The sequence below is a fragment of the Balaenoptera ricei genome, chromosome 15, assembly GCF_028023285.1.
Source record: "Balaenoptera ricei isolate mBalRic1 chromosome 15, mBalRic1.hap2, whole genome shotgun sequence".
NCBI lineage: Eukaryota > Metazoa > Chordata > Mammalia > Artiodactyla > Balaenopteridae > Balaenoptera > Balaenoptera ricei.
In genome coordinates this window covers 14,287,756-14,297,292 of record NC_082653.1, presented here as the reverse complement: position 1 = coordinate 14,297,292, position 9,537 = coordinate 14,287,756, and the positions used below count along the sequence as shown (strand labels likewise).

General features: G+C 49.6%; 1 protein-coding gene across 1 annotated transcript; it reads right to left on the bottom strand.

Annotated features, from left to right (window-relative positions):
• Positions 1–6,111: 6,111 nt before the first annotated feature.
• TP53RK (TP53 regulating kinase) lies at positions 6,112–8,997 on the bottom strand. Its single transcript, XM_059896861.1, has 2 exons — positions 8,669–8,997; positions 6,112–7,086 (listed from the first exon to the last, which is right to left on the bottom strand). The coding sequence occupies exons 1-2, from the start codon at positions 8,949–8,951 to the stop codon at positions 6,608–6,610; spliced, it is 762 nt and encodes a 253-aa protein (XP_059752844.1). The 5' UTR covers positions 8,952–8,997; the 3' UTR covers positions 6,112–6,607.
• Between the last annotated feature and the right edge of the window lie 540 nt (positions 8,998–9,537).

Here is a 9,537-nt window from a genome sequence, read left to right as displayed (position 1 = left end):
GAGCCTGAGGGGAGAGTATGGGCACCACTTTCCACTTCACCTGCACGGAAGGGACTCTCAGTGCCTCCCCCATTCCCTTCACTGAGGCCCATACCACGGTCAGCATCTTTCAGCGTGACACCTTGGTCAAGGCCTCTACAGCTCCAAGAGCAATACTGGCTTTGAAGCAAGTCCCAGCAGGTGGGCTGAGGCTGGGGCTGGGATAAGTCACCCCTTGAGATACCCTGGAGGGAGGGGGTCAAGCAACTTGACCTCTCAGGGCCTTTCCTCTCTACGGGGAAAGGGGCAGGGCCCGGACTCCCCTGGCCTGGAGCTACAACTAACTCTGGATTCTGGGCCACCCCCTAACCCCCTCTATCCTGGGCAGAGAGCGAAGGTTTACAAACATCAGGAGGCCTTTGATCGGCACCAAGCCCCCAGGGTTCTGACTGTTTTTTGTTCCAAGCTGCAGGCCAGGACCCTACTCTGCTTTGCCTCCAGCAGGGAAGACTGTGGGTAGGTGGGGGTGGTGTGTGTGTGTGTGTGTGTGTGTGTGTGTGTGTGTGTGAGTTTGGCATAGCGGCAGGAAGGCTCACGTGGCTCCTTGGGTTTTTTTCCAACAAGCAGGCTGGGCTTGTATGAGGGAATTCAGTTCAATTCAGTAAATGTTTACTGAGCACCCACTACCTTCCAGGCACCAATAGAGAAACAAGGGCTGAGACAGTGTAGCAAACAGGACCCTCTGCCCCCCAGAGCAGACAAGAAGCAAATGAGCAAGTGAATATAAACGGTAGCAGGTGCTCGTGAATGGGATGGCAACAAAGCTGGGGAGGTGATGGGGAGGGCTGAGGCTGGGGGTGTTAGCTTCTAAACAGGGTGCTCATGGAAGACAAAGTGGTGTTTGACAGAGACTTGAAGGAAGTGAAGGCGGTAGCCATGTGAGGATGTGTGAGGAACAGTGTGACAGGCAAAGGGAACAGCAAGTACAATGGCCCTGAGATGGGAGCATGGCTGCCTATTGGAAGAACCGGGTGGCTGACCCAAAGTGAGAAAAGGGTGTCAGAAAGATATCCCATGCTCTTGGATTGGAATTCTCTCACCTTCTGTAAGAAGCAAAATCTTCCCCAAAAGCAAACTCAGCAATTTTCTCTTGTGTCTTATTGGCCAGAAAAAGGTCACATGCCCACCCCTGTATCAGGGACCAATCTGAGCTTCTCTGAGATAAAGTTATCTGCACCTAATAAATACTTGGACAAATCCAGGCTCTGTCCAAAAGGAATAAGGGGGCTGGCTTTTAGTAGGCAACAGACAATGTCTAGCACAGTCTCTACCATAGAGGCTGATGACTCTAGGCAAGGTGCTTAGCATCTGTGAGCCTCAGCTTCCTCTTCTGTAAAAGGGGTAGAGCAAAGAACTATTGTTTCTGTCCTACCAGCGTCCATTTCCTGATCTTCCCATGAAACACCTTGATTTCCCTTAGGTCAGTGGTCTCAGAACAGCAGCCTCAGCAGCACCTTGGAACTTGTTAGAAACGAAAATTCTCAGCCCAGCCTGAGACCTTTTGATTCCGATAGATTAGGGTTGGGGCCAGGCAATGTGCACCTGTGTATTCTTGGCTTATAAAGTAAAGCAAATGATGCTGTATTATAATTGCCTGTTTGTTGGTCTCTAAAAATAGTAGCAATATAAATTATATAATAATAACAACAACAGCTAATTGTTACGATGTGCCAAGCACTGCAGTAGTGCTCTACGTGCATTATTTCATTAATGCTTATGGGGGCGTTGATGTGAGACCCAGTCCCTCTTCAAGGAAGGACCGATTGCCCCAGATGCAGATGTGGTCAGCAGGCAGCCTCCATCTGTCTCCCCTTCAGGAATCGAGTCACAAGCAGAGTGGCCTTATCCAAGCCCAAACCCTTCCAGGGGTGGCCCGCTCATGTCTGGGTGATGTGAGATTATGAAGGCCTGGCCATCTCTGCCCAACTTGGGACATCTCTGCAGGGCCATTGTAGCTGCAGACACCCCCCTCCACCGGGCGGGGAGGCTGGCTGAGGCTGTTGTTGGGTCTGCCTCTCAGCCCCACTTCTGCCCCCGCTCTCCCTTGCTTCCTTCCCTCCCTTCCCTTCTCTGGAGGCTGACACCTTAATAAACATCCTATACGCTAAACTGCATCGCTGAGTGTGCTTCCTGGGAATTCCGACCCAGGAGAGTGCTCACAGCAGCTCCACGAGGTAGACACCACTGTTAGTCCATTTTACAGATGAGGACACTGTGGCTCAGAGGTACAGTGAGGGGGTCCCAAGCCATGCAGCTGGTGAGCAAGGAGACATGGGATGGAAGCCATCACACTTCTGAAGAGGGAAGTGGCATCCTCTGGCTTTACAAGGGTGTCTCTGGCTGCTGAGTGAGGAAGAATGCAGGGGGCTCCAGGGAAGAAGTGGGGCGTGGGGGGACAGGGAGCAGTGGGGAAACCATTGATTGCAGCGGCACTGGGATAGTGGTAGGGGGACTTCCTCGTCACTGTAGCTTCTTCAGGATCTGGCACTGAGCTGGACACAGCCAGCATGCTTGCTAAATGCCTGGTGAGTGAGAGAACGGATGACAAAATCAAGGCGGGAGGGAACTAGACGTCCCCACGTCTGGTCTGTCTTGCTCACTAGGATCCTGAGTGATAAGCATGGTGCCCACCACATCTGGACACTCAGCTAAGGTGTTGAGTGAATAAATGAACAAGTTCAAGGGAGAGAGGGAGGGAGGAAGGGAGGGAGACAGAAAGAAAAGAGGGAAGGAGAGGAAGGAGAACAAGGGAGGCGGAGGGGAGGAGGACAGAGGAGGAGGAGGAGGGGAGGAGAGAAGGGAGTGAAAGAGAGGATGGAAGGGGAGGGAAGTTTCTTTTTGACTTCTTTGCACAGAGAATGACGGTAACTTGCGACCTCTGGTGGCGAAGGAGAGCCACTCCACTGGGTTCGGGGAAAGGGGAATTCAGTCCTTTGGAGTTGCAGGGCCCTGAATTCAAGACAAAAGAGGATATACCCAGTTCCAGAAAGAGGGTTGGGGCAGGCCCTTGTAAGGACGTGGGCACTCACTGTCAGGGGCTCTGTCAGTTGGTGACGGCAGGGTTAGGACTCCGGCGAGGCAAGAGAAGCACCTGCCTAGGGCACAAACTCAAGGGGGCCCCTAAAACTCAGTTAACTGAGACAAGTATGTTAATGTGATATTTTAAAACATCAAACTGTGGCCCACAAACCAGTTGCCTGTTTTTGTAAATAAAATTGTATTGGAACCAGGATCAGGATTCAGGCTGACGTCCTCAGTTATGGCAGAGATTATAGCCCACGTGCCTCATGAGTGCAGGTGCTCCCATCTCCTCTCGGCCAGCTCAGATCATTTAATAAGAGCATGCCTATACGGGGCACTCAGTAGGCCAGGCTTGGGTAACTCCATTCTGTGGCCGGCAGACTGGCCACAATTTCCCAGGAGATGTGGCCCTGTGTCCTTTTCAGTGTTGGACACATCTGTGTCACATCACATTTCCTTGGCTCTGCCATTCATTAGCAGTGTAACCTTGGGCAAGACTGAATTTCTCTGGGCCTCAGCTGTCTCCTCTGTAAGATGGGTTAATGCACGCAAAGAACTTAGTAACTGCTCAATAAACTTAACGGTTGTTAAAAATGTGGGCTTCAATCCCAGCTCTGTCACTTATTGTGATCCTAGGACGTCCTACTCCTCATTGCTAAGAGTGTTTCCTCATCCGTTATAACCCTTGTTATAACTGGTGGGAATTCACACGCTGCTGCTGGTGCCATTGGCTCATCGGTGCAAAGCACAGGCTGTCTGTCCCCTGTGGACTCTGAGGGATCTGGGATCGCAGAGGGTTCCTTAGCCCTCTGTGAGACACTGAACTAGGAGAGGAATGCACTGCTCCCCTAGGAAGGCTTGTTAATCCTTATTTCCCTGCCCTGGCCACGGGCTGAGTACGAAGACAGGAAATACTCCTGCTGGGATCACGTGTGAAGTGTCTCCAGTCTCTGGTGTCTCCCTCTCCCTCTTAATGCCTGCAGAGGTCATTTTTGCTTCCCTGCTGCTGCTGCCGCCACTCCCACAGCCGCTGGCCACCGTGTCACATACCCCGGTGACTGCCACACGGCTTGCGGCATGCTTGCCGACGCCTCCACCCTGGTCTACCATCATCACAGGCTCAACCTTCTCACTGTTTTCCTGCCTCCACTCTGGCCCCTTGCAGTTTATTTTTTTCTACCAATGTCATCCTTTCACAATGTAAATCAGATGTTCCTTGCTTAAAACCTCCTGAGCTGCATTAAGAATAAAAACCCAGCCTTGTTACTCGGCCCTGCGTGACCCAGCGCTTACCCACCTCTCTGATCTCATTTCCTGCTCCTCCTCCTTGCTCGGCCGCAAACCAGCCCCACCAGCCTTGTTGTCCCTCAAGAATGTTCCTCCTTCACCAACTTGGTACATGACATTCTATGCCCCATCTGCTGGTTCTCTGTCACGTCTTGCTTCCAATGTCACCTCATCGAGGCTTTCCCTGACCACTCCTCCCTCTCCCTCCACTCGAGGTCACTCAGAATCTCAGCATCCTTTACAGCAGGGGTCCCCAACCCCCGGGCCTCGGATCGGGACCAGTACCAGTCCGTAGCCTGTTAGGAACCGGGCCACACAGCAGGAGGTGAGCGGCGGGCAAGTGAGTGAAGCTTCATCTGCCGCTCCCCGTTCCTCCCCTTCGCTGGCATTACCGCCTGAACCAGCGCCCCCAACCCCCCGGAAAAACTGTCTTCCACGAAACCGGTCCCTGGTGCCAAAAAGGTTGGGGACCGCTGCTTTACAGCCCTCACCACTGTCTGAAGTTGTCTTAGGTACTTAGTTTGTTTCCAGAGAGATTCGTGTCCCCTCTGTATCTCCAGTGCCTGGCACACAGCGAGCACTAGGTATCTGCTGACTTAACGGCTGCACACATGGGTCAACCATTCTCCCCACGAGGTAGAGATTAGCCATATTAGCTGTACAGTATATGAGGAAACTGGGGAATGAGCCTTCAGTCACGTTGAGAATACTCATTGAAAAAAATTATGGCCAGCTCCTGTGGCCTTGGAATTATTTGAAAATAGTGTAACATAATGCCAATACATATTATAATAATATGTGTCATATATTGAAATGCATCTCATTTCTTAAAGGATCAGTGGAGAGCATACAGGCTTTGGAGCCAGGGAAAAGTACCCCTTGCTACTTGTGACATCTTGGACAAGCTCCCCCCTTTCTGAGCCCGTTTCTCTATCGAATGGTGACAATACCTAATTTAGCGTTGTTTTAGATCCAATGCCTGACGTGTAGTAACCAAACAATGATGTCAGTTCTCTCAACCAGTCACCGCTACCCAGAAAGGGAAGTTTTCTTTCATTCCTGGGCATCTGCCATGTGCAGAGTGATAACTGTGGTGAACAACACTGACACAGTCCAAGTTGCTCCAGAATGTTCACTCCATGAGAACAATGCTTGTCCATCTTGCTCATCACTGCACCTGGTACCCAGTACAGTGCCCGCACTCAAAGTATTGACTTGCTAGTTAGAGCTTACAAGGAGGAAAGTGTTTTATTATACCCACCTCCCTCCCAACACACACACAAATTCTTTGGGGGAAGAAACTGGGCAAGGATAAGTGGGAGCTAATTCGCGGTACTTTGAATCTTAATACAGTTTTCCTGCACCTTCTCTTAAACCAGGTTTTATCAAACTTCAGTCATTTCCAAGCTACTTCACTATCTTCGCTCAATCTACTTACTGTCTTTGATATAAACTGGCTTTTTTACTTACAGAAATTAAAAGGAACTTGATACCAATCACTTGTCTTAATTAGAAGATAGCCATAAAAACACAGAGCAACAAAAAAATAAGTTGTCTTGTACAGAATTACATAAATTTCAGTTGCCTGAAAGCTATGAGCCCGCTTTTTTTAAAAAGGAGAAATTGGAGTTAAGCGGCATTTTTCATCTTTTTTTTTTTACCATAACCCTCAAAAAGAACTATATTTTACATCAAAACCTAGCACATACCATTGTCTATATACACATTTCAAACACGTTTCATAAAACAATACTTACAATACTACATGCAATGTGCTCTGATTTTTCTAATCTCTGATTCCATTTCTTTCTTAAAATGCTGGCTGTAACCCACTGTACTGGTTTCACAGGAGTCTGTCATGAACACAACAACAAAAAGCCTGGGTTAGAGGGCTGATAAAGACACACTGCCACCAGCTGAGCCTCTGTCCTGGCCTCACCAGGACTGAAAACAGAATAAGGTCCTCAGTATGTGGTTCAATGTTTTGTTACGCCATGCCCTTGACCTGAGGTGTACACGGCACAATTGCAGAGAAAGCCTGAGATTTATTCTGAATGCCCAGTTCTGCCAGACATGTCTTATGTACAGAGTAAACTCTTGAGAACAGTCAACTGCAGATGATAATGCTTAAGAAGCATGATCACAGACGGCACCTAAAAATATCCCACCGCCTTTATTTAGGTCGAATCTCATATTCATAGCATTCCTTCAAAGTTACTGTGAACAGCTTAACCGTCTGTGGTCATCACACAGAATTCTTCTACCCCACCATGGACCTCTTTCTCCCTCTCAGGCGCACCTCAGCTAATTTTTTAAGCACTGGCCTGGCCTTTTTGGAGGCGGCGGAGTAGCTCTTCAGAAAGGCTTCAAACACAGTCTCGGTGTTGGGATGGGTACTAAGGAAGGCTTTCTCTAGCACGTACAGGTCAACTCCCTTGTCTTCCGGAAGTGCTGAAACGAAACTCAGCCCGAAGTCTATGAGCACGATGTTCAGCTGTTCCAGGGGAGGTTTCAGGAGCATGTTGGACGTGGTGAGATCACCATGAATGAGGTCTTCATCGTGCATTCGAGCCAAAACCTGTCCGATTGTCTCGGCTAAGGCAAAGAGACTCTGGGGAGATTTTTCAGTCTCCATAGTGGATTTGATATAATCTCGAACAGTCACTGAGCCTTCGATTTCTTCCATGAATAAACAGTTGGAAGCATGGTCCACAAAAAAGACAACCGGGGCACATATTCCTGCAACCAAGACATAAGGGGTCATTGAATTAGATACTTCCTTTTTTTTTTAACAGTAAGCTTAATTTTCAAAGACTGAGCCAGTTTTTTACAGTGTGTATCTGCGTATTTCGGGAAAAAGATTTAGGAATGCTGCAGAATGGTACAGCTTAACTTCTCTGAAGTTTCCCCTGCAGGACTGTGCTAAGACCACCCCATAGCTAAGGTGAGCAGAGCCAAAGCTCCCTCCTACCTTCTACCCTTTATGATTGGACTTCATTTGTCATACTTATTCGCTAAAATACAAAACAAAATAAAGAGCCAGAAGGGTACGCACAGCCCAGTCAGAGCCGTTTCTACCTGATAAGGACACCAGCAGGAGGCCAAGCCATGTGCCAGCTTAGAGATTCATCTTTATAGAGAGGAAGGACAAGTTTAAATCCCTGCTCCCTTCCTTATTAGCTGTATAACTTTAAAGTCACATTAATTTCTCTAAGCTGCCATTTCTGCTTCTATAACATGAGATCAATACTTCCAATAATTCAATGACTTCTCTGAATTTGAAGATTCAATGAATCTTCATTGAATGTCAATCACCCTCAAGACACTTCTAGATACTGGAGACAAATCTGTTGGGATACAGCAGGAAACAAAGCAGGCACGATCCCTGCTTAACAGAACTTAGATCTTGGAGAGGGTGAAAATAGAAAATATGAACACGTGAATAACGTCGTTAAATCTGAGCAAGGGCAGTGGTGCATCTGCTTGTCCGCCACTGAATTTCCTCCAGATCTCCCTGCACCTAACAGTGTCTTGGAGTACAGCAGACATCTAAAAAATACCAATGACAGAAACAAAGGTAGGAAGTGTAAAAGTGCAAAGCCAGTGTTTTCTGGCTCAGAGGAATACGGGCTGAGAGCCTGGCTGGGTCGCTTGGGCAAGTTACTTCCCTTTGAGTCTCCGTTTCTCATCTGAGGACAAGGTTTATGGTCATGGTGCATAATGGTGTTTTAATGAAAAAATAAACAATTGAATGAAATCTAATGTTTACTGAGCGCCACAAGTCAGTCCTACGTTCAAACATAATACATGGCATACACATCTCGTCTAATGGTCACAACATCCCTATGAGATGGATATAGCTACAGTGACTTCCCTTTACATGTGAGGAAACTGAGGCTGAGGTTATATAACTTTGCTGAAAGGCTATATATGAAGCAGCGGAGTATTTGAACCCAGAGATCCTGGCTCCTGGGCAAGTACTTGCAATTACGTCTGCTTCTTAAAAGAAAAAAAAGATAATGATCGAAAATTGAGACGGTACAAATGGGGAAACAGAGGTTCAGGGCAGTTAAATGACATGCGCGACGTTGAGCATGAGTGGCAGAGCCTAGAACTGAACCAGGCGCCAGTGGCTCCGGGACAAATGCTAGTCGCTGCAAGGCCAAGCGGCTTCTGAAGAGTTAATGAACGAAAAGGATGAAAGGATGACACTTCTTAACGAAAAGCCATGCAGAAGGTACAAACGGAGAAACTGAGGCAAATCGCGGCCCCGCAGCGCAGGGGAGCCCCTTACCCGCGTCCCCAAGCCGGGCCGCCTCACCTGCGCGGCGGCAGCGGAGCAGCGCCCGGGCCTCCTGCACCGTCCGTCGCCGGCCGAGCCGCGCCTCCAGCGCCGGGTGTCGGTAGCCCTTGGGGAAGCGGTACTTCACCACGGCCGCGCGGCCCTGAAAGCGGCCGCGGAACACTCGCGCCTCGGCACCCTGCTTCACCAGCTCTAGGCCGCTTAAGAAGCGTCTGCTCCGCTCCCGGGCCGCTACCAGTGCTTCGGCCGCGGGCGCCAGCCCCTCGTTCAGCTCACTCGCAGAAGGGCCTGCCTCCGCCATGTTTGCGCCTCCGCATAGCCACTCGGAGATCCTCGGCCCTCTCCGGAAACTGTCGGCGCTGCTTCGGCTCGCTCCGGAAATCCTCGGACCTCTTCGGCCACTCGAACGCCGACACTTCCGCCTTGTGGAAGTGGTTCCTCCTCCCAACTTTTCGGCTCTGTTCGAAGCCTAGTGGCCCCGCCTCCCTGCTCTTCGGCTATCTCCATAAACTCTCGGAAACTCTCGGTAAACCGCTCTTTCCACTCCTCGGCTCTTTCCGGAAGCCCTTGGTGACTATCGCGGTCGGCTTTGTTGGCCCTTGCATCCCAGCTCTTCGGCTATTTTCGGAAAGCTTCGGTGCTTCTCGCGGAAAAACTTTTTCGGAATCTCCTCTCCTCAGGAGTCTTTCTGGATCCCGGGAAGCTGCACCCCCAGGAGTTCTCTTCTTGGAACTCCTCGTCCCTGGGCTCCTGAATTCCCCCCCAATAGGGGCTTACACTAGTCAGCGTCGGTTGTGGCTGGTGGACAATGAACCATGTGTCCGATGTCGTCTTTAGAGCTAGGATAGTAACAGCTACCGTTTGTTGAGTGCATTCAGGAGGAATAA

Excerpts from the sequence above, each read along its gene's own strand:
- TP53RK (XM_059896861.1), bottom strand. The coding sequence starts at position 8,951 with ATGGCGGAGGCAGGCCCTTCTGCGAGTGAGCTGAACGAGGGGCTGGCG. Across the intron at positions 7,087-8,668 it reads GCTCCGCTGCCGCCGCGCAG|GAATATGTGCCCCGGTTGTC; the intron begins GTGAGGCGGCCC and ends TCTTGGTTGCAG.